Source organism: Ostrea edulis, chromosome 8, assembly GCF_947568905.1.
Source record: "Ostrea edulis chromosome 8, xbOstEdul1.1, whole genome shotgun sequence".
In the NCBI taxonomy this organism is placed as follows: domain Eukaryota; kingdom Metazoa; phylum Mollusca; class Bivalvia; order Ostreida; family Ostreidae; genus Ostrea; species Ostrea edulis.
The window spans coordinates 42772337-42799189 of NC_079171.1; the positions used below are offsets into that span (position 1 = coordinate 42772337).

General features: G+C 33.7%; 2 protein-coding genes across 2 annotated transcripts in view; both read right to left on the reverse strand.

The window, feature by feature from the left end:
- Positions 1–26853, reverse strand: part of LOC125662394 (uncharacterized) — a 1158266-nt gene that overhangs the window by 397465 nt on the left and 733948 nt on the right. The window lies entirely within an intron of this gene.
- Positions 3897–7690, reverse strand: LOC130049085 (IgGFc-binding protein-like). Its single transcript, XM_056146191.1, has 3 exons — positions 7460–7690; positions 6306–6386; positions 3897–6124 (listed from the first exon to the last, which is right to left on the reverse strand). Exon 3 carries the CDS (start codon positions 5961–5963, stop codon positions 4851–4853), a length of 1113 nt encoding a protein of 370 aa, XP_056002166.1. The 5' UTR covers positions 5964–6124; positions 6306–6386; positions 7460–7690; the 3' UTR covers positions 3897–4850.

Below are 26853 nucleotides of genomic sequence, written 5' to 3' on the forward strand. Positions count from 1 at the left end.
GCACCTCCATCAAACATTGAGAGAGAAACTAATGAGACACCGTCACAGAGAACATATATCATCCCAATTAGATCATGAGTCATTGAACACAATATTATCCGTTATCTCACAACTGTTAATCTCCAAAGAACGTGAGCCAGTAGGCACACATTCTGTTAATAGAAACACAATAATTTTTTTCTGTTACCAACTCTGACCCCCAATTAGCTAAATCAAAGTAGCACGCCACAACTCCCAGTCAGTTTTTTTACAGAAAACTGTCTCTTGGTGCAACAGTATCAACTAAAATTAAAAGAAAATTGCGTACAGAAATCATGCCCCACCAAAATGATCGTCCCCTGCTCTGTAGGTGATCAATGTACAGTGCAAAAACGTTCATGTCACTTATTCATCAGTAGTAAAGTTCAACATCATCCATTAGAAGCCCCCAATCTACTCAAGTATACGAGTTTCATTAGAAACAGTCTGCATTGCGATGCTGCATGATGGACTTATGACGAGTCCTTTAGAAAACGGAAGGAATAATTTTGTTTTCTATGACAAAAGTCCATAGGGGAATGAAGAAGGAAATATATTGCTATGACATTGAAACTAAATTCTGGGAAGCCCTTTCATGGAGAAGAAATGGGAAGAGTCCGAATTTGCTTCGCATTCAATCAAGGGAAAGGTGCAGACACAACTCATGCTACTTTTCGTACTCTTGTCAATCGTGCAGGGGACAACGGCAAGAATATGATTGCTCATTCCCATCCCAAATAGATACGAAACTCAGAGTTAGCAACTCCAGTAAAACAAGACGTACTAAATAGGAAATACAATGGGTACAGCGCAGACATAGGGTCTAATTTCGTAAATGAGATAAAACATATATTTTCCATCGGTTGCAATCCAACTCCTATCTCTGCCACAACATACAACCATAGTTCAGTTTTATAACATAAGGATCTCACATTTAAAGGATTCCAAACAATAATGACAATGCTTGTTTTCGATGCCCATCCTTTGCATTAATTGTATCATACCTTTTACGCTTTGCTCCGGAGTCTGCGCCAGGAAAGTGCAGAATAATCATTGATCTCTCTTATCCGAAAGATTCTTCTGTCAATACCCAGAGAAAACCCAATAGTGTATTATTGCACAAGTGATTATTCAACTAATTCAGAATTATGGAGATTTCTACTCAATAGCAAAAATAAAAAGAACCCGGATATATAGGATACATTTGAAAAGTTCCTGTTAACCCATCTGACTATCATATATAAGGTTTTTCTAAAATGTTGAGTTGGTTTGACGTTTAATTTATATTACCAATTATCAGATGACGTCCTCCTTCAGCTCGTGAAAGAGTGCGAACTTATGCGGGTTGCATAAACACAATAACGTACAGGAAGAATTTTATGTCTAAAACATAATTTGTTGTTAAAAAAGATAGTATTTACCAATGATATCGTATTATGTCATACACCTAACTCAGAATTTTATTTGTTTTGTAAGCCTAATGCATTTATAAATTTCATATCCCTTTAACAACGACAAAATAATGCGTACTAATGAAAACCGCTAATCATGTGAGGTGAAGATAACGAACAGTGATCAATCTCATAACTCCTACAAGCAATACAAAATAGATAATTGGGCAAACAAGGACTCCTGGACACACCAGAGGTGGGATCAGGTGCCTAGGAGGAGTAAGCATGCCCTGTTGACCGGTTACACCCGCCGTGAGCCCCGTATCCTGATCAGGTAAACGGAGTTATCCGCAGTCAAATCAGTGTGTCTAGAACGGCTTAACAATCGGTATGAAACACGTCAGACAGCATTTGATCCAATGCGAGGTTGTATTCACGAACTAGATCGTTATAACGACCATAGAATTTGCGACAGTGAAGTGTGAATCGGTATTTATTGAAATGGCAATATATATAAGAAATACAATCAAAGAGGAGATCATATCAAACAAGTTTTCTTTGGTGTACAAAAGCAACCTTCCGTGTTACAATATAATGCATGTTAGAGATATCACTTTCAAGTCAACAAGTTTATATGGTATGGCATACATGCAGAAAAAATGTCATTCAAAATATTTTTTAAAAAACCCACAGAAAGCAAAAAGAAAAAGAAACCGCTTGTCAACCACAAACTACCGTTGTGACAATGATATATTTACATTTCATAATATATTTACCGAAACCCTTTTAACTACAATTCATAGAATATTTACCAAAACACTGTTGTGACGATGATGTATTTACATTTCATAAAATGTTTACCAAAACACTTTTAACTACAATTGATAACATACTTACAAAAACAATTTTAACTACAATTCATCAAATATTAACAAAAACACTTTTATTACGATATTGTACTTACATTTCATAGAATATTTAAAAAAAAACAAACAATGTCATGTCAATGATATATCCATATTTCAATTATTATTTACAAATAACACTGATATCTATATTTCATAAAATATTCATCAAAACAATGTTGTGACAATGCTATGCTTACATTTCATGAAATATGTACCAAAACAATCTTATGACAATGCTATGCTTACATTTCAAAGAATATTTACCAAAATAATTTCATCTCCATGATATATCCATATTTCAAAAATTATTTACAAATAACACTGATATCTACATTTCATAACATGTTATGACAATGCTATATGTACATTTGAAAAAAAAAATTATTCCGTTATGGCCTAGTATATACCCTGGGTCTATCTTTACCCGGTTGACCGTGAATAAATATCTAATTGCATGCGATATCTGATTAAGAAAAAAATTCATATCAACCAAGAAACAAAACTCTTCTTACATTTAAATCTACACAGCAATGACGGACAATTGTCTGTATAACCTACCTTATTGTGTTTGAAGAGGTAGACTAACGTAGACTATGGTATGAGGAGCACTAGTCAAGTGGTTAAAGGAAGTGAACATGAAAATGTGAGAAAGGGTTTAAATTTGTCATTTTGATGTATATAATGAATTCTGAAAATCAATAAGGTGTAGCTTTCTTTAGTAGGGTGATATTTCATAAAGATTAACGAATCTTTTCAATCCTTGGGAGCTACCATATTGAAAAAAATATTACCTCCCAGCTGGGTTATCTCTTAGCATCCACTAGAGGGCAGCACTGATGCTGATGTCAGTTGGACACATTGTGTATTTTTGGTACATTGTAAGCATCAACGTTAAAATGTCATCAGCAGAAAGTGAATTAAATATGGGATATCAGTTTGAACCTGATGTTACAGAGGAAGAAATTGTTTCTCAGAATAATTCTTCTTTACCAGCAATTTATTTTAATGAGAGAGGAATTATGTATATTCAAGGGTGTCTTTCTTGTCATGAGTTTGAACATTTTGTGTCAGATTACATGGATATACACATAAAAAGCAATTCTCTACACCCATATTTTGACATGGTGTGTCTAAGTCCTGTTATAATTGATACAGCTTACATTTATCCATGGATTTATGAATCCAGAGAGGAAGGGTCTCAGAGGACTTGGATAACAACTTGTTTAACAAGTAAGAAAAACACGAAAATGAAAATACCTTCTGTATTCACATGTATTAAAATCTAAACATAACATGGTATTTCCAATTACACACACACGTGATAGAATACAGTAACAATTCTGTTGCAGGCATGTTATCAAGTTTTATGGTCTACAGACAGTTTATCAACTACATTTTGTAGGTCAGACGCGGTCAGCCTCTTGGGGGGAAAATCAGAGTAGTTTTATCCTCATTTGTTGTGACATAAATTATGGGAGCATTTCTTAAAATCACTGCAATTAGAAAGAATTTCTTGAAACCTTAGATTTTGATACAGATTCAGAATAAGTAATTTTTATTAGTGTAAATAAATAATATAACTGTAAATTGCATCTCCGAAATTCATCTCTGGTCCATATACATCAATTATTGTAAAATATATCAATTGTATGCCTATATTGCAGTACTTTTATGACACAGTCACCTTAATTATCTCCAAATACTTTAAAATCTAATCAAATTAATTAATTTGGAATCTTGAAATATAACAGTACTATAGTGCTTCTGAGTAAGTTCAGAAGTTGGAGGAACTGGATATATTTTGTGGGAGTGTTTTCTTTTTTATCTTAATGCATTGTAATTAGATTTGATTTCAATTCTTTTTGCTCCAAAACCTTATCCATCAATTCTAATATGAATCCAATAAATTTCTGCTGTATAATAGTGACCCAGTCAACAACAGCAATGTGTCTCATCTACGTCAGAGCACAGATGCATACTGGGAAATAATGGATGACCTCCATAAACCTTCAACTTAGAGTGTTTAATTGATCAAATCTCGTAATAGAAACAAGCAAATTAAATTCAGGCCAAACTATTTAGTTGCAGGAGGTCTTCTAAGTTTATTACGGAACATATATTTTTAACATGTTCACTTCCTTTAATGTTTCTTACTGATGTTATTGATAGTTTCAAATTCTCCACGTGGAAGTAAACTATATTCATAACTATATATTTAGCACCTGGGATTCTGTGTGATATATCAAACATGATACACATAGTTGTTCCTTTCTCCTCTTTACACGTCATATCGTACCCTAACGTTGCCTTTGATATCAACAACAGTGTATAATATACAGTAATACTAATTTCATTCAGGTAAAAGGAAATCAAATAAAGTATGTATTGACATATTTTGGGCACAGTACATGGTACGACAAAGGCGATACAGAATGGATATATGTTTTTTCTTATACAATGTATTTATATATGATATTTTCATGGTTTAATCAACATGTTGAAGAAATCGACATATATCCATTATCTGTGGTGATCATGGGACACATACGTCCGGTAGCACGACATTTCCTGCAAATCCATGACCGTCGTTCTTTCTATGACCATATACCAGCAAGCCAAAGACTGCGTTGTTAGTCGTCTTGACGTTAATAGCGCCATCCGATACATGTACCACCAAAACAATGTACCGAACTTTCCTCACTGTCACAGGGGTATTAAATGTTCTCATATACTCATTTAAGCCTCTTTTGTTTAGGGTAAGGTGCGGTAACGAACTTTCGTCAATTATTAAAGCAACATAATTACTTGTAAAATTGCTAGGAGTAACAACTGTATATTTGTTAAGGTACTGCGTTACCCCGGGTATGGTTATCATATAAGGATCGCCTGACGTGTCTGATCCAGCGGCAAAACTGGTTAAAAGAACGGGTCGTTCTGATTCAATAACTGCAACTTGGTTTTCAGTGATTGAGAATTCAAAGTATCCTTGTGGAACTAGAGACGCTGTAGTTTTCTTATTGCCAACATGATATGTCACCCTGCTTTTAAAAGGCGACACAACTTTCAGAATTGTTCCATACCTGTTTGTGTTTGACGGGACAATATACGTATTATCCAATCTTTCAACTGGTGGGATTTGTTCAACAAGATGACTACAGTCTCCAGAGTCCTTTCTGTTTTTAAAAGCTATTTTTGCACATGCGTTCCCTGAAAACACAGCAACACGAGACGACGCTTTTATGAATGTTCCAGATAAATCAGCATTATGCCTGATCTGATAAGTCTGAAGTTCATTCAAATAAATAACCATTTCACTACCATTTTCATACTCAATCCCATCAACAGTAAGTGGTAAATTTGGTTCAATTCGGAACATAATTCTAACTTCTGTTGAGTTATTTAAGGCGGCTATTGCAAACTGAACACGGTCCAATTTTGGATTGAAACTACTAACAGTTGATATTATATAGGCATCGGATAAATGTTTCATTGGCAAAACCATGGTGCTGTCCGAAGATAATTTGTCATTATCAATAATAATTACAGAAGCGTCGATTGTGGTCTCAATAAGTATAGCTTTTTCTTCTATCTTGAAATACGACAACATCATCGTATATTGAACATTTATCTTTTTGACATTTGCCATCTGCGTTTTAACTTCAATGTAAGTGGAAGTTGAGTCTAAGGCTTTGTTAAAAATATTAAGCTCAAAATCTCTCTCCGCCACAATGTACACCGACTTGCCTGTGTTTGCATCATCGTCATAATTATAAGGGAAACAAATCAGGTATCTCTGATGATAAGTTCCTGCCAAAAATGCAAAATCTGGAAATTCATATTGCTCTAGTTATGTAAGATAAATAATTTAAAAAATATAATGCATTCTATAAAGTACAAATAATCTAATTTTTGCGTTGCTTTACACGAATATAGTTCATGTTGATATTGATGATATAAATAGATCAATTGGACTTTTAGTTTGACTTACCACTAGTGACTCGTGGTTTGATGTCAATAGTACGGAAAGGCTTGTTAGGGCAAACCAACTGTGTTTGAGTTGTTCGACCTACTAAATATATAATATTTAATCAAGCTGATAGCCAAATAAATAAGTCAATAAACTGAAAAATACAAACATTAAAAACTACTTAAAAGCATTCTTTGTCTTTCACCCCAGTTTATTGATAAAAAGCTGCAAAACCCTTTTAGATCTGTGTTTTACCAATCATTAATGTTATCAGTTAATAAATGCATTTAACATCATATCTTATATATGCTATGATTAAATATTGTACGTTATGAGTGATAACTAATAATCGAATTGTGGACCGTGTCTACTCCTTCGTTCGTCTGTATGTCATCTTTAGACACAACGTTTGTACAAGGGATTTTAATACCATGCATCCTCTTTGGAATTGCAAAAACTAAATATGTGCCTTTACCACCATTGAACTTGAGATAACCCGCTTACTGAGGTTCAAATGTAGATAAATGCTATCCGTAAAACGGTTGGCCTAATTTTCGGATAAGCAATTAAGTGGGAAAATGTTCTCACGTTTAATTTCATAACTGTTGAGGCATTGTTTACCTATCGCTCTATGAATCTTTGTACACTACGCATTCATTTACTGTTAACTTTCATTATAAGGTAACCAATAAACATATAAACTTCACTCGAAGTTTACCAAAAGACTTATGAAATAGTAATTAATAAAAAAAAGAGATTTTTTAGAATTCTTTTTCAACTGTAAGGAATAAAGGGATAGTACAGAAGTACACTATTCAGCCTAAATAATTATGGAACATGTTTCGTGAATTTTGGGGGTAAGTGTACTCTGCAGATGGGTAATAGTACGACAAAATTACATCTAACGTTTGCTGTTTATGGTCAATGCTTTCTTTCTTATGTTTCGTTGAAAGGAATATAACATAAGTAGGTAAAGGAAGTTCAATAAATCATACACAATACATGTTTAGAAACATATTTCACATTTGTTGAGGTTTAATTGTTGGGTACTTATTTTGGAATTTCCAATAAGTAAAATGAGATTGTAATGGAAATATTACAAATACAGTTCTGGGAAAGATGCATCGTTTTGTGTATAGTATATATAAAACGCTTTACATGCAAAATTGTGATACCTTGTTCCCCATGTTCCTGTTCCACGTTCTGTAGAATGAGAATGGATGACAGTATGCCGATGATGATTATTAGCACAACAATTAGTGCTATGACATAATTCCTCCTATTTTTCTTTTTTTTTTTTGCAGCTGTATCGGTATGGGAGAAAACATCTGATATACATTCTGTTTTCAGCTGCAATAGAAATCTCACAGAGTTGGATAGAAGTGTATAGGATATAAATAACCTGGGGATATACTATGGTTTGAAGCCACGCCTTATCAACTACGTGTAACTGTAGCAATTATTCATTGTATGGATTTATTTTGAAATGAAGGCAAAGGTTATTGAAGAAATGTAGTTTATTGAAGAAAAAATTGTGAAATATGTTTCTGAAATAAATAGACCTCTCAGTATTATATCCTGTTTCGGAGTCTTTTCTAACTTTTGCGAGGGATTTCGAAATCAATCATTTAACTTTAATAAGCCGTTTTGTCACGATTTTGTAGCTGCGAGCATTAAAACGAAATGCTGGAGATGTATCCGCGCATGTTTATGATGTTAGGTTTCCTTGATGTATTTATTTGAATCTTGTTTTATCTCCATTCGAAAATGTTTCCCTGATACAGAAACGTCACCAGCTGTAGATTGAATACCATAAATCATGACCAAGACATGACACTCTGGCTCATTGCAAAGGGATATTCTTTATCAAACCAAACCTTAACGTGATTCAGAATGTGAAAGAGTGAATTTATAGAATTGTGATCAATGTCACAATTCTTTAAAAACAAACACCAAATTAAGAGATTCAGAATAGCACAAACGCAGACCCCTGGAGAACGAGAATATTTATACCCTGAAAGGTAGCAGAAAATGCTTTTGTGAAATAAATAACTCATTTAGAATGATAGGAAAAATCTGTTCAAATTCATAAACTTTATAAGTAAATAATTGTACAGGTAAATCAATGTAAATGTAAATGATTGTACAGTTAAATAATTGTACAATTAGATAATTGTACAGGTAAATACTACTACAGTTAAATAACTGTACAGGTAAATGATTGTACAGTAAAACAATTGTACAGTTAAGTAATTGTACAATTAAATAGTCGCACATGTAAAACTTGTGCAGGTAAATAAAAGTCATATAAGTAACAATTATGCTGTTAAATAATTGCACATGTAAAACGTCTATAGGTAAATAAGTGTACAGGTAAAAAATTGTACAAGTAAATAATTGTAGAGGTAAATAATTGTAGAATTGAAAAGTGTACAAATAAATAATTGTGCATTTTGATAATTGAATAGCGATAAAGATATAAATATAACGTCTGGAACACTCGTGACATTTAGAATATATTTTTAATTTCACTTTCTAATGGTTTGAATGTTAAATGCTCGATATCTCTATATATCTATACATCTCTCTGTATCTCTCTCTCTCTCTCTCTCTCTCTCTCTCTCTCTCTCTCTCTCTCTCTGTGTATCTCTGTCTCTCTCTCTCTGTCTCTGTATGTCTGTCTGTTTGTCTCTCTCTCTGTCTCTCTCTGTCTCTCTCTGTCTCTCTGTCTCTGTCTCTCTCTATCTCTCTTTTGATGCACCAGATGCACATTTCGACAAATAATGTCTTTTCAGTGATGCTCTACCGAAATGTTTGAAATCCGATATAACAATATAACACTAAACTTGTAAGTGCTATGCAAAACTTTTTACTGAAAAATCCATTTAAAGACAAGTGAGTGGAGATGGAATTGATATATTCATGCATCATTTGTGTACGCGTATTATAGAATAATATGTAAATAATGCATGCAGTTGAAAGTAGCATTTAGAATTTTCTCCTAAAGAACTTGACAATCGATGCTCAGCAGCCTCGGTTGACAATGGTTTCTCGAGAGGTGGAAATTTTCAATGTTATTCTCAACTGCATAAAATGTTTGTTTTATTATATTGAATGTCTTGAAATCATTGAATTTTAAACAAAGAAAAACACCGAGGTTTGAGAATGTTAAATGAGCATCAACAAGACGGAACACTTTCGATCGTGACGTCATAACAGAATGACGCTAAACATAACGTCAAGCATAGAACAAAACAGTAAACATCAAGCGAAAATGCAAAAGAATGACAGAGCTCTTGAAAACTTGTTTCTCTGTCAGACACGCTGATAATCTTATCGGCCCAAACATTGTGTTATCGGCCCTAAGTATTTCGTGGAATTTTAAAAAGCAAATTATAATGAAAATAAAACAATGAATTAAAATATAATCAAATTTAATTTCATGTAATATTTTAGATCTGCTGTACATCTTCTTATTCTGACCACATTTTGAATCACCATCCATTTCCCTTTTATTATCGATGTGTCTACTGTCTCACGCTCTATGTTTTCCTTTCAGAAAGAATTGTTTTATTTCATTCATCATCTAAGAAGAATTGTTTTATATTCTTTTTTATCATTTAGGAGGAATGTTTTTTTTTTTTTTAATTTCTCATTCAGGAAATATGGTTTTATTTTCATTTATGGTTTATTTATTCTTTCAGTTTTAATTTTTCTTTGAAATTAACTTTGTTTACCCTTTTCAAGTTGAAATCCGTAGATCTTGTTCATACCCCGACCCGCAATTCAGTACTGAAGAACGTTGATTTCTCGAATTTATAGTTTAACTCCACTTACTAACATCATGAACATTAAGAATTATATTTTATTTGGTACAAATAAAATATAAGTGAAATCTCAATAATTCATTCATAAATTATTACTATTTTAAAATTAATGGTTATCCCCTTCAATGTGTTTTTTTCTTCATCGTTCACATTGAAAATGGGTAACATTAACAACTTCAAGGATTATTCTGTGTCGTTGAATTAATGAATGGTGAATGTTTTTTACAACAAAAATGTACTTAGAGAAAACCAGTAATTAAATATCTCCCAAGGTTGAAACCATTTTGTTCACAAACTAGTGGAAATGCTTTTTATTGTCAAAAAGGATAGAAGATCTATTTGGGCGTGCATTGGTGATTTCTTTTTAGAAATGTAATACTTAATGGAACAACTAAATGATAACAATGGTAAAATAGCCTTACAATAATTTTAGAAATGGTATGGCATTGTTATCAAAACAAATGATGCATGTCATATCCTTTCATCATATACTACTCAAAATTTGATAAGGATCACTGGGTTATATGTGTGTAATTTACCACTAACATAACAAAATACATCAATTTGACTCAGAAACGTGTTTACTCAGGTTTTGAATGAAAATTCTTGAACGGCATGAACTTTTATCAATACGGAATGCTTGAAAATTGATAATATTTGAAATTTGATAACAACACCAAAAGGCATTTCATTACAAAAAGTTAACAGCAAACCAAAAAAAGAATTACACAGTTTTTGGGGATAGTCCATCATTACACTTAGTCGATGAAGTGTCAATACCGGGTATGACCTCCCCTTGCATCAATGACGGCTTGATAACGTCGAGGCATGCTGTCAATAAGCACCCGGATGTTTCCAATGGGAATGTTGTTCCACTCTTCCACGATGGCGTTTCCGAGCTCTGCCAAAGTCGTGGGTTGTGCTCTACATCGTGAAAGGGCAACCTGCAGCATGTTTCATGCATGCTTAATCGGGTTCAAGTCCGGCGAGCGCGCTGTCCAATCCATACGGACAATTGTCTCCTGCTGAAGGTACTGCTCCACCACCCTGGCGCGATGAGGACGGGCGTTATCATCCATCAGAATGAACTCAGGGCCAATAGCACCAGCGTAGGGTCTGACGTAAACATCGAGAATCTCATGCCGGTACCGCACCCCCGTCATTGTTCCTCTCTCCAGGACATGAAGATCTGTTCTTCCATCCCTGCTGATTGCACCCCAGACCATGATGGAACCACCACCATAACGGTCATGTTCACTGATGTTGGTATCATGGAAACGTTCACGTTGTCGTCGCCACACTCGGTGCCTCCTGTCTGTAAAGTCCAAACAATACCTGCACTCATCGGTGAACAGAACTCGAACCCAATCGTTCTGTGTCCAAGTGACATGATCTTCAGCCCAGTCCAATCGCTCCCGCCGGTGTCGAACAGTCGGACGGACTCGAAAACATGATCTCCAGTTGAGACCTGCATTGTGAAGTCGATTCCGTATCGTCTGAGTGGACACATTCACCCCCGAGGCGTTCAGGAGGTCGCTACGTAGGCTGGTTACTGTCCAGAAGGGATGGTGTCGTGCCTGAAGAGCCACAAAATAGTCTTGCCGTTGGGTTGTTGACCTCTGACGACCACCCCCCCCCATGTCGGTGTGCTGCTGTACCAAAAGTTTGCTGTCGGTTCCAGGCCCTGTTTACAACGCTCTGGCTGACGTTTAGTGCATTTACAACGTCACGTTGTGAATAGCCAGCGTCAAGCATTCCAATACATATACCCAGTTGTTCTGTCGTCAGGCGACGCCCTACTCGTTGAGGAAGCATTGTGTTGATAAACGTAGTGTAAACACTCAAGTGAGTTTGAAATTTTAGAAAGAATCCGATACTGATGCCTGAGTGAAAATCGTGCAATGGTAGCAAAAGCATAAACTGTGATGAGAAACGCATTTCCCATGGTATGAAATGCACGTGCAAGTTTGTTGAAGACGTTTTTGATTTCACTTGGACACAATATTGCCAGTTATGCAGTTATTAATTTTTTAAACAGAAAAATGTCTACGATCCTTATCAAATTTTGAGTAGTATATTTCAGGCATTCCAATCCCTTTGACCAGTGTTCTTCAATCTCGCATGTTCCACATTTTTGTTAATATTATTGCACGTTCCTTGTTATCACTTACACATAGGTGTTTCGCCGGCATATTTATTTTATCAGCAACAAGGTGTCCACATTTATTTTACTTTTATCGTATTGACGAAACTATTGCGGGGTGGAAACTGATTTCCGGAATTAATATCACCGCAACAATTTTTTGGGGGGGTCGGACTATTAGACTAATGAGCAAACAATCCATATCGGATATTTCGCTGTTTTGTCGGCTAAACTCAAGAACTCAACTCTGGAATAGTAATATTTATCTTATCATTTGTTATTTGGGATCCTCAATGTTGATATGACAGTTGAAAAGATCAGTTTTACCGTGCACCATATGCGCACAATTTGTTCACATGTAATGAGTACTGTTTCTTTCTAGATAAGCTTGACATGATAAAGGATTTAACACGATATACGCACGATAGGATTGTATAAATGCAAGATACGATAGGATAAACGATAAACCTGATGAGAAAAGAAATATGACCCGAAAAACGCAAAACATGATAATCGACCTTCACGATCAACGGAAAAACTTGTAGAAATGTTTCAAATTAGAAGCAATTTAGACAGTCCGAAATTTCGATAGCGAAAAAAGATTTGCACATTACAGTATGCAGATACTAATTTTGAAGGATTTCAACAATCATTATACAATTCCATGTATTTTGCAGATCTTTTGTACACTTCCTCATTCTGTCCACATTTTGAATCACTATTCATTTCCCTTTTATCATCGATGTGTCTTCTGTCTCACTCTCTGCATTTTCCTTTCAGGAAGAAATGTTTTATTTTCATTCATTATTCAGGAAGAATTGTTTTATTTTCAGTTATCATTTTGGAAGATTTTTTTTTTTTTTTTTTTTTTTTATAATTTTCATTATCATTTTCGAAGAATTTTTTTATTTTTATCTATCATTTAGGAAGTTTTTCTTTTTATTTTCATTTATCATTCAGGAAATGTGGATTTATTTTCATTTATAATTTGGAAAGAATTGTTTTTTTTTTTTCATTTATCACGTAGGAAAAATGGCTTTATTTTCATTTATTATTCAAGAATGTTTTGTTTTTGATTTATCATTCAGGAAATATGTTTTCATTTTCATTTATCATTATGGAAGAATGGTTTTATCCTCGTTACTGATTGCATTCTTTCAGGGTTTTTTTAATTGACTTTGTTTACTATTTTCAAGTTGAAAATCATTAGATCTTTTCCACACCCCGACACGAACTTAAGTATTAAAGTATGTTGATTTTTTTTATTTTAAGGATTAACTTCATTTACTAACATCATGAACATTCAGACCAATACTATTTTTGGTACAAATAAAATATAAGTGAATTATCAGTGATTCATTTATTCATAAATTATTACTATTTCAAAACGAATGTGTTTTTACTTCATCTTTCACATTGAAAATGGGTCACACTAGTAACTTCAAGGATTATTCTGTGTCGATGAATTATTGAATGGTGAGTGTTTTAGAATATTTTTTGAGAACAAATATCTAACAAGAGAAAATGAAAAATCAAATACATCTTCAGTTTCAAGGTTGGGATCATTTTGTCACGAACTAATGGACATGCATTTTTAATGCTCAAGTGATGTCATCCTAGAACAAAACGTATGATAGAACACCTATTTTAGGGTATATTAACGATTTCTTTTAAGAAATGTACTACATAAAAGTAAAGCTAAATGATAACAATTGTAAAAGAGCATTAACGTATTTTAAGAATTAGATCTGGCATTGCTATGACAACAAATGACGCATGGCATGCCCTTTCATCATATTTATATCGGATAGTTCGTTGTTTTGTCGGCCAAACCAATACAACTGACACTTTGCAAAATATCAACTCTGGAATGGTAATGTCTATCTTATCATTTGTTATTTGTTTGGGATTTTCAATGTTTTACCCTCTATCTACCGTGTACCGTACACACACAATTTGTACACATGTGGTAAGTTGTGCACCGTACACACACAATTTGTACACATGTGCTAAGTTGTGCACCGTACACACACAATTTGTACACATGTGATAAGTTGTGCACCGTACACACACAATTTGTACACATGTAATACGTTGTACACCACACACACACATTTTGTACACATGTGATAAGTTGATAAAAATTGTCAATTATTGTTTCCCATTTCTAGATACCGTACACTCAACGATATCCTTGACATGATTAACGATACAACACGATACACACGCGATAGGATACATACGCGGTACGATTGGATAAACAATAAACCTGATTAGAAAAAATACCTGATATTCACGATAAACGGAAAACCTGATAGAAATGTTGCAAGGAGGTATAACACTTTTGCTAACGAAACGGCCTACTCAGAAATATAAAGGGAAAACAAATGTTTCCAATAATTTATTGGCATTATCTTTTCAAACATAAGGCCAACGTTTTTAATATTTCGTCATTAAAGAAAAAGAACAGCTGCAGTTTAGCATTACTGACATTTATATGATTCGTTTTTTAATCAATAAACCATATTCCTATGTGGAATGATGAACAGTTCAATATTTTCATATGTGCATTCATATCACACGGATGTATATTTGATTGCTGTTACAAAATTTAAAAATTCATTTCAAAATTAAGGATTGTATCCCTCATGCATAGCTCTTATCCTTAGACGAATTTGACTTCACTTTTTTTTTTGGTACGCTGTTTTTGGCTATAATTGCTCTATAACTTCATTGTTATTTCGGATTTCAAACATTTCGGTTGAGAATCACTGAAGAGACATTATTTGTCGAAATGCGCATCTGGTGCATCAAAATTGGTACCGTATAAGGTTTACACAACAACCCTTTTACATATGGCATTACTTAGTCACCGTCTTTTTCTGACATTGCTGCAGCACCTTTGATATATTTCATCAGTTCATTTCTTTTGGTTGATATTTCGAGTGTTTAGCTTTGCCTAAATATCATATGACAGTTGCTACATTAGTTTTTATTTTTACTTTTGAAAAGTCAAACTGAATAGCAGTTATTTTCCTCCCTTGACCTATTTTCACTTCTGGCTTTTCTTGTAGCATTTGATTAACTTTTCGCCGCATTATGGTTTGAAAATTTTGTGCACACAGGAACAGGGTAGTGTAAACCAACGAAACTACAGTGATTTCAGAATAAATTTCTTTTCTTTAAATCGTAACTTTCATATATTGGAAGTTATAGTGAAAATAACTCTATTATTTGTTAAGATATATGTGTTACATTTACAACACCCTTCCCCTAGAAAGCGACCACTCAAAAATGAAAAGTAAAGACAAAAATAGATTTAGAGAATGTTGGACATGAACTCGGAATATATGGTTTAATTGTAAGATTTCCTAGCACCTAAACCACTAGGCCACCCAGGCATGTAACTTTAAAGGTTTCAAGTCTGACGGGCTTCTAAATCTCGTGGTCAATTTTGAGAACGATTTCCTTCAACCAAATTTCCCAAAATGTACAGTCATACCCAAGTAAAGTAATTTCAGTGTTGTATTTCTGGTTTAGGGTGGCCTTTTGCAACAGTTTGCAAATTCTGCATGACCTTTACGTTACATCCACTATACACTCTAAATGATCACGGTGATATTTATGCTTATCAAATAAAGATATTATCAACATATAAATATCTTTATTGTGTAAACACAAATATAAACTGACATTGTATGGTAGAATATTTGTAAACAATAATATTCAAGAAAAAAGTATAAATGTAGGCAAAGGTGCATACCAAGTGCTCTATATTTCTTTAGAAGCTTTTAGGCAGAATTAAATATTAATAATTACAAAATATTTACATATTACGTTATAATGATAATGATTTTGAAGAGTTTCAACATTCACATTCATTATGTACCCAACTCATACATCCAACGGAATTTCTAATCAGAATTTAATACACGTATGTGCATGAATAATGCATTTTTAAAGATCAATATGTGGGTTTTTTTTCTGTCGCAACTGAGCAGTTCAATTAGAGATGAGTGCTGACTGATTTCAACATGAAACTTTCGCCACCAGCTGAGTTCTCATCGTACACGAAAGTATATAAACATCAGCAAATTAAATTCTTGCAATTAGAAATGCCATAAGTTGGAAATACATTCATTGATTTGAAGGGAAACCAATATTCATTTACACATTTACTAGATGAAGACCCGTACAAGCATTTACTTAGAGCTGGTGATTCTTAGGGATTCATCCATGAAGTTTTCAATGTCAGAAAACACATCCAGACATCATTCACTGAAGATAAAACATCCGTTTTAATATCAGAAATGCAAATCATTTCCGAATTTTTAATTCTGTGTAATGTAGGTGTTGAAACTGGGATGTGTATGACTAAGCGTCCTACCCAAACGTACATTAATCAACGACTTAGCAACATTTCCCACTGTAGTTACCTCCCTTCCCATTTTTGTTTCAGTTGGTAAATATTTACATTAAACAACGAAAAGAGTTTGCTTTTTTCATAGCAATTGCATCAGATGCCCATATGTGTGGAATGATGCAGGCATACGCCTAATTGGCGGATCTACACGGGTGTGGAGCTATACATCCATCCATTATTTTAATAACATAGAATAAGAAGGAGAGAGAGATTGATCAAACAGTAGAGTATTTATTGAAACGTGGAAGTTAGGCGTGTTTAGATCCAAAATGCAAACGGTAAAATATTGAAAACTAGATAATTCTCTCTCTCTCTCTCTCTCTCTCTCTCTCTCTCTCTCTCTCTCTCTCTCTCTCTGGTTGTGTGCGTCAATTTCAAGAATAAAACATATTTTAACTTTGTCTCTATCTTTGTAGATTTTTTTTCCTAAAAACTGCGATTTATGCAAGCAAGTAAAACCCCCGAAAATTGAATAATGACGCGCTATATGTATGGGTTTTTTTTAAATGATCAGAACAATTTGAATATTATTAATAAGGATCCATTACAATGGAATATTCTAAATTTGATCATTGAAGAAGAAAACATCCGCCCGTATTGTTTTAACGCTCTCACAGCTGAAATTGAAAACACTAACCTATATGCGATTTTAATTCGTTATTCGATATATGTATCTACATGCATATGAATTTCTCAACTAATGAATACAAAAAAAGATAGTCCTCAACAGTATCATATTAATCGGATGGATTTGTCTTTATATTTGTTTTTATAAAAATGCATTGCTTGGCCCAGTCCAAGTTAATATTTATGATATGCATGCAACATTGATAAAATGCGGGGATATCGTGCTTCAATAGCTCTCTTACTCTAATGACTGTATCTCGTAATGTAAATTAGTTCTTATTGGATTTTAACCAGACCTCAATATCATTCTGAACAATAACACCAAGAAATAAGTAAGTAAATGGTTTATTATAGTGGCATATGTTACATACAACCACAACACGAAAATGCATGTATAACAGGAATTTAAACGCCAGGTCTATATTTCACTTTTAATAGTACAACATTGATTTAAAATACTATGGCATTACGCATGATGTTTACTATTCATTTATTAGACTGTCTGTAAGTAAGGCCTGTGCATAAAAAATGCATAATAATAATATTCTGCGATTTGTTTAGCAAACTTTGATAAGAGAAATTTAATTTAAATGTGACATATTGATTACGGTAGGGTTAAACCAAATACTGGTTAAACTATTGTTTTAATATTTGAATATACAGTACAATGAACCAAACATTCATCTCCTACATTATTTGAAGAATATGAATTCCCCAACATATCAGATAAAGCCCCTCTAACATCCTGTTGCAATTATATAGGTAACTAGGTAACACACCAAATTTTGCAAGTATACAACGATGCCATATTGGAATAACCATAGCAACATATTGTTCTGTTTGAAAATAAATTTTAGTGTTCGATAAGTCTTACGTTTAGGCACATTTTGGAGTTCTTTGTTCCCGTCATTTACAAATTCATGACGAAGATTTTCTTCCACATTGTTTAAGATACAACCCATCCAATTTACATGATAGGTGGACATATCAAGGGCTTGGAAAAAAAATGACTTGATGTGACAAATATATGTTCTTTAATTGTACCAGATCCGAAAGAAACATTTTCTTTTTTAGTACATCGTTCGAAATTGTAAAGAGTCGATACCACTGTCGTATGATATCCACTTGATGAACATACAAAATTAGAGCCAACCACTCTCTCATTGAATAACAAAAAATGAGCAAGAAATACCATAACTCACGGTGTTGTATAGATTCAATATTGATATTTGTAACACCCCTATATTACAGTAGTCCAGAATGGGTGCGACTCCACTTAAGTAAATTTTCTCAAATGTTCTGAATACTACTGACCCATTAGTATGTATTTTAGATATAATAGCTCTTAATACGGGCCAACCAGATTTCTCAAGATTTTCGCTGTTCATTTTTAATGTGGAAAATCCATCAAACAATATACCGAGATACTTATGAAATGATGAATATTCAGGGCAATCTTCTATTTTGAATACATCATTTCTTGGCTGCCCCCCCCCCCCAAGTTTTGGTTGATTTTATGCATATTATCCACACTTTACAATATGGAACACTGCGTCCATGTCCGCCTCATTAATGTGTGTAGGGAGGAGGGGTATATTTTGTTTGACGAAACCATAAGTTCATCGCTCATTCAACTGTTACAATTACATATAATGATAACAGTATTTATTATACCTCAGTATGAGAATTCTATGCAACGCGTAATCTGATTGGTCTAGACAGTCACGTGCCAGGGAAGACAAAACTTCATATCTCCCTCTCAAACATCATATCTCCCTATCATATTTCCCCTTGGGCAGTTTCGTGCATTTTCCATAAATTTAACGTCAAAGTAGACGAAGTGTATTGTGACGTCACAATAAGTCCGAGTCATTCTAGTTTCATAGTTCGTAAGGCACCAAATATGCGGGTCTCTGATATACAGTTTTAAAATCGACTGATTTTGGTTGATATAAAAACATGCAAGTAAATCAGCATTCAAGGAGAATGGAAATACAAAAACTGGTTATCAGATCACTGTGTTTCGCTGTTTGTACCTTCTATATATACGTTGACGGCGCGATGTTACTGTTAGGGCGATCTCAGCTACATACATGTAGGCTACGATGTATATATGAGTAAACTCCAATCTCAAATACAATTTTGTAGTCTTGCTTTGTTTCGGTATAATAAACAATTTATTGCATGAATGTTCGGGAGATATGAAGATTTATTCACCCAAGAAAAATCATATTCCCCTCGGCCGTTGCCCTCGGGGAATATGATTTTTCTTGGGTGAATAAATCTTCATATCTCCTTCACTATCATGCAATAAATGTATAATATTGCATACTTACATCTGAGTATATATGATCGTTCATTACAGGCAATGGTATCTGTACATTGTCCTGGGAAGTTGTTATCTGCAGAATAAATTATCAAGTAGCACGGTAAAAAGACAAGAAAAACGTTGCTGGTACTGTATTCACATCCCGGAAGGCGTAGTTTCTGATCTCAGAGGGTAACTATGCGATATTGAAATGTTTCCAGAGCAATCAAATTTAACTAAATTACACGCAAGTATAATGAAAATAAATAGATAAATGAAATTCATTCTGTCACAAAGAATTATTAAATAGAACATTTACCTCCGAGTAGATTTGATCACTCGTTACAATCGATGACAACTGTATGTTGTCCTCTGTTGGTATCTACAGAATAAAGGTATTAAGTAGAGTTGTTTTTTAATTTGTCTTTTTCAAAGTATCGTCTCACAAACATCACATAAAGTTATCATATAGAAGAATAAGTTTATGTAAAGAATTAAAAATACATTATCAATGCCAGATAAAGATAACTGCTATTTTTACTTATTAACTTAAGAATAAACTGGCAATATACTAAGTCAAAAATTATGATAAAACCTATATGAGATAAACAGCACAACTTAGATGGTTTGATTTTTTTTTATTTACTTTATTTAACAAGTTCAAAGATTAATTACAATTGCGAAGCTTAGTTGAGCGGTTCAAGGAGTTGAATAAAACGAATATTAAACTACACAATAAAGATTTCTTTAAGTATTCATGTCTAAACATAGTGCACTGATTGTCAAATAAGTTTTGTGCGTATTATTATTCACAGATGATGAAAGTGTTGAACATCGACTGTGAATTATCTATTTAATGTAGAAAATCATTTTTTGTAGGAAACTATGTTTTCCACCATGCTTCATTTTCCATATTAACAATAGAGCATCAAATCTCTCCGAGGTATCTGTGTTATACTAAAGGTAAAACAATCTCAAAGATATAAGCATATAAAGAACAAAATCCCTTTGACCCTGTTTATAAATCATTCACTTCTGAACTTTTTATGCATTAAAGGGGTAAAGAAAAAAGTCCTCAAATTAGATATACCAGAGGTTGGATCAGGTGCCTAGGAGGAGAAAACATTACCTGATGGTCAACTATCTATATCAGGCAACGAATTAAGCCATAGTAGAAATCGTCTAACAAATGTTATGAAACATGACAAAAGGGATTCGACCTAGTCATAGCTTGTATTCGCAAATTACATAATCATAACGCCCATAAAATTTGCGAAATGCTGACTTTACGCCAAACTGTTGATACCCATGACACACTAACTTATTTGTCAGTAGTCTAGATTTTAAAGGATCATTATATGTAGACCATGCTCTCGCGTATTTAATCATTTGAAAGACACAAATACCATATAGGAGTGATGAAGGGGACATTGACGATATTTATTTTATTTCAAAATTTAAAGAAATATGTACGAAAATTAATTATGATTTTTAACACGATAGCTAGTCCTTTTCAAGATTTTTCAAAATATGCCAAAAGTGATAATTTTCTATTCCTTTTATCTTTACGTATACTCAGATTGTTACAACCCTACCGACCGGGATAGCCTATTGGTTGTAGGACTTGCATCCTGAGCAGTAAGTACTGTTTCTGTTTTTTCAACAAAACCTAAGAACATGCAGGTTGTTGCTATTTCTTAATCAAGCTCCCGAATTGAGAATATTTTCTTCCTCTAAGTATCTAAGAATAAACGTTAACTGATGGAATGACGTTTTCAGGTAAAATATGCCATGTGTTATATGTAAATTGCTGAGATACAGATACCAAGTTAAAAAAATAATGGTAAGTGTATTCATGGTTTTATCGATTGTGAATACTAGTAAATGAACAATGATTAATGTGATAAATCCTTTAAAGAATACATTCTCAAGGGCAAACACGGACCCCAAAACATACAGAGGTGAGACCAATTGCGCGTTAAGCAGACATAGATGAATTGATTGATTTTTTTCCATTATTTTGCGTCCCGTGGAAACCATTTCACAGTTATTGAAACGTCAACAGCTATAGGCGAAGTACCACAAATTAAGAGCTATACTTAGCGTTCAGAGTTGTAGCTGTGGGAATGCTTTATCACGCCTACGCCTGTCGCGACAAGGGACCCCCGTTTTTAAGTCCATACCCGAAGGATTCCGTGAGTCCCACTTGTAGATGCCGAACGTTTGGCGAATGAACAGTTACTACCTATTTTAACGCCCTAGGCCATAGCACGATCGGGGTTTGAAATCACGACCTCCCGGTTAGGAAGCGAACACTCTACCACTGACCTACCGTGACCATACATGTATATAGAAAACTGTGTGATGTCCATTATATCGAGTTCAATGGGATATATCGATTCGACGTATGAAAAAAGTGAACGCTTCTGTTTACATAAGTTTTAAAATTGACAACAATGGTAAAACGTAAGCAGTTTGATCATCAGACTTTTTATTGTCAGACACTGTGATACATAATCAAACAGAACGACATTTACCTTCGCAAACGACACAGTCCTAGCGTTTTGTTACCCTTTATAATAAGGATTTAGAGAGAAATCAAAGTACATAAGGTGGGATATTTTAGCAATGCGTCATCGTCCAAGGTTGTATGACAATTGCATATATATATATATATATATATATATATATATATATATATATATACAAAGCACTAAAATGTCAAACGAAAATAATTACATAACGTAATGTAGAGCTTTGTATAATTTTTCTTATACTTGACCTTGCATCGATGTTGTGGATCCAACACTTTGTGGTATCGGGTGTTGTTGGAACTTTAGTGCTTATATATATATATATATATATATATATATATATATATATATATATAAGCACTATATATATATATATATATATATATATAAAGCAATATATTCCAACAACATTCAACATTAAACAAGTAATAAGATGTATTTACAATTAACACATTTAAAGAAAATTGTAACAGTAGCAACATACTAACTTGCAGTAGTTGAACAAGAACTATCAAAATCGGTGGCGAACGGAATCTAAAGACACAAAATAGTTCATTCCAAAAACATAGTTCCCAGTTATAGAATAATCCAAAATGCCTAAAGTATTTGTTGAACCAGCACTTTTTTGTGAAAAATTCAGTGTATATATAAGAAGAGTGGATTTTCTAGTACAATCTTGAAAGACAATAATGGAACCATTACCCCATCTTTGCACTTAAGAAGAAAACATGAACATGACCAATTTAGAGCACAAGTGTCAATCAAGTGCAAGTACTTACCTCTGTGTAGATGTTCTCATTCATTAGAGGCAATGATTTTTGTGCACTCTCCTTGCAAGCTGCCATCTACAAAATATCAATATTACTTTTGTGTAGAAAATTATTTGGGAATTGTCTTCTTAGAAACCACATGGAAATAATATGCCATTTTTTTATGCCAGCATACATGTAACTTCATATCAAGTTGACTGATACAAAACAAAATTATCAAAAATATCACACCGCGTTGTTACATGTAATGTGGCTCTATCTTTTTCATTTTCTTATTTCAAATACGGTATTCTATATCATCCATATATCATTTTAGAAGTTCATACAGAAACCGTTGTAAATTGTTGAATCCAAGAAACAGATGAGACAATCCCATGGCAGAAACGAAAATTGGGTGGAATCTTAATGAGGAGTGGCATTAAATTAGAGCTTAAACTCAACATCAGTACTTCAGAAATCATTGAGGATTTTTACCATATGACAGACATAAATTGTGATCATAAAGAAATATGAATATCTTTGTAATATTAGAACTTTAACTCTTGGTACATCACACAACAGTTACAAGTATAAGTACAATATATTTGTCCACTTATGTGATAGAAAAACATACGTATAAAAATATCGCTTAAATGAAATGCAATGTTCCTTTAAGACAATACTGCATCATATAGAAGACTAAAGTCGATGTACTTACCACACATATTTCTTAGAAAACTCCACATAAACAGATCAAATTTTTAATATAATATATTACACCGTGGATTTCACAACGTATCCAATTTGTAAAAGCCGTGTAAGACACAATGAAAACCGCCAATAATACTGCATTTGAAATTCTACGATGGGGAAGTGTGATTAGTATTCAGGAAGAAATATTTCTCTTGACCTCTATATGCGATCGGGGAAATAAAGACCATGAGGCGTAGTACTGCACCACTTGCACGGACCGGTATGAAAAGATTCTTGCAGGGAACAGTTTGCTCGATACGCTGAACGGTCTGCAGGGAATAGTGAACGATTGAACGGAACGCTGAACGGTTAACTTCGGAAATAAAATAAAAAGATGCAAAAAGTGTATTGTCTTGTGATATTGATTATTCAACTTTTATTGATCCGTTGATCTGTTGAATTCGGGTGGTCAAACCTAGGATTTTGGTCCTTTTCAACCCTAGCTTTTCATGGACTTTTTATGCACCACTTTTGTTTTCAGAATAGATTCATACTGTATTTTATCGCATTATCGCATTTGTTTTTGTAACAATATTGTAGCTCTGAGAACGATGTTGTGTAACACTATTATAGCTTGTATTTCCAGTCAATTTCATTTTACGTCATTTTAAATAAATGACAACCTTACATACCTAATATGTCTTTCTACATTGAAGGAAACAGAATTGCAGCGTTGCCTTGGATTAACAGCATGAGTTAAACATAAACGAATTTACACTGAAAATGAGAAGGCTTATATAGGCGTTGCCTGCTGCCTAATCTTTACTATGTTATTCAAAATAAAATACTGTTTAAATCTTAACTGAAAATGAAATGCATAAGCAATTTTTATGTTTCAGGCCTCTGTTTCAGGCCCCAAAGACAGCTGTAAAATAAACCTATACAGTTTTAGGTGTTTGACAACAGATAAAAAGACGTCTTATCAAACAAGATTGAAACATTTTCTCGCATAGGGAGAGGGTGCAGCTAAACATTCAATATTAACCAGTCGATAAGGAACTCTTTCCTTCGATAGGAAAGAGCAATAGAAATAAAAAAGGAAACAATCAAAATATTATTGAAATAAATTTAAAAATACACGTATGAATCAATAAAACAAATAAGGACGAATTACAATTATGATCAACAGATTATTCAGTTATGTATGAGAGTATATGCGAGCGGATCTAACATTAAAGTTGAAAACAACGAACAGCGATCAATCTCATAACTCCTATAAGCAATACAAAATAGATAGTTGGGCAAACACGGACCCCTGGATACACCAGAGGTGGGATCAAGTGCCGAGGAGGAGTAAGCATCCCCTGTCGAACATAGAATTTTAACTAGATTGTTGTATATTTCTCAATTTTAAACCTATCGAAAGCTGTATTCATTTCTGAGCGAAAAAAAATTATAAAACACCTCTTTTGTCATATTTCAATTGCCCTCGCCGATTTCCACACCTTCTGTACAAATATTAAATTCAAATACCGGAATTAGCTGACCTCTATTATGAAAAAAGGCACCTTAGATTTTGTGTAGATATAATGTAAAACTGATACGGTGTCAATTTTGATGCACCAGATGCACATTTCGACAAATAATGTGTCTTCAGTGATGATCAACCGAAATCTTTGAAATCCGAAATTACTATGAAGTTTTAGAGCTAAATATAGCCAAAAAGGTGGAGCCAAATACGTCCAAGGATAAGAGCTATGCATGAGGGAGGTGATCCTTAGTTTTGAAATGAATTTCTAAATTTTGTAACAGCAATTAAATATACATCCGTATTTTCAAGCTAGTAACGAAGTACTTAGCTACTGGGCTCTACAAGTATTTTATTTACGTTATACACAGGTTGGTTTTTGCATTATGCAGAAAGTTCCAAAAAACAATTTTGATGGAAATATTTTCATTTTAAAAAGTGACTTGTAGCAAGTGTAACACGACAAATTATTCCTATATACAAAACATGTGATAATTAAAACTAAAAAGGACATATACAGTGTATATACATGTATCATCCCTCTCTACTTGCTGGAAACTACCTGTGGTGTTAGAAATACTTCGAGGGTTATAAATGTATCAAATTTTGTCCTGTTTGGTGTTTTTAAATAACTTAAGTTTCGATTATTTGCAATTTTCCACTGTTGAAAGTCTGTCTTAGAGACTTCCCAACAATATTCACCTGTCTCAGATCTCATGTCGAAGTGACTCGCACGATCTGCACGGCCTGTATGTTTTTAAGGGCGTGGTGTACACGATCTGCGCGGCCTGTACGTTTCTAAGGACGTGGTGTGCACGATCGGCGCGGCCTGTATGTTTCTAAGGGCGTGGTGTGAACGATCTGCACGTTTCTATCGACGTGGCTTGATCATGTATGGAACGATTTGCACGAAATGGTTTGCAATGAACGATCTTCAATGAATGGTGAACGGTTTGCACGGAACTATGGATGATCTTTACGGAACGCTAAACGGTTTGCAAGGAACGGAAACAAACGCTTTGGAGGTGTGACAGCACGCTTCAGGATCTGTAGATGTTTTTTTAAGTGGTTGGCCACTTCATTCAGCTTTCCACTTAAAACTCATTCAAGTGCCTTAAAGCTTGAGGATGCTTGGTACACTATTTAATCATTCAATTTCAAGATTTCTTAGTTTCGTTGATGGGTTAGTTTTTGATATGGTTTCCATATTTTGAAACATTATATATATATATAATGTCTTCGTTTTGGTTTCAAATTCTTTGATAATGGTAGCCATGCTTCAGGATGCTTGTACTATTTAATCATTTGATTTCCAGAATTTACAGTTTCCTTCTTGATTTGTGATATGATTTCCGTGTGTTGAATAATTATACATGTCTTCTTAATTTTGTTTTAAATTCGTGTGATAATGGTATCCATGAACTGCACGAAAATGCACCCAACGAAATCGAATGGCTCTACAGCATTACATATATTTGATCATCTGTAAATACAGCCTACTAATAAAGTGTTTATATTCACATTATTTGTGTAATTAATAAAACTCTATGGTATATAAAATAAGACACTCTTATGAGTACTCATCAAATTAAAGGTAATTCCACCCGAGGGTTTGAAAAAAGTGGCAACACCAGAAGCTTTGCTAAGGGTTTTACTGTATTTTTGCAACTCCGAGGATTGAAATACTTTAATATTTCATGACTAATCATACGAGAGTATTTTGTTCTCATATATCTA

Coding starts and splice junctions, on each gene's coding strand:
- LOC130049085 (XM_056146191.1), bottom strand. CDS start 5,963: ATGGCAAATGTCAAAAAGATAAATGTTCAATATACGATGATGTTGTCG.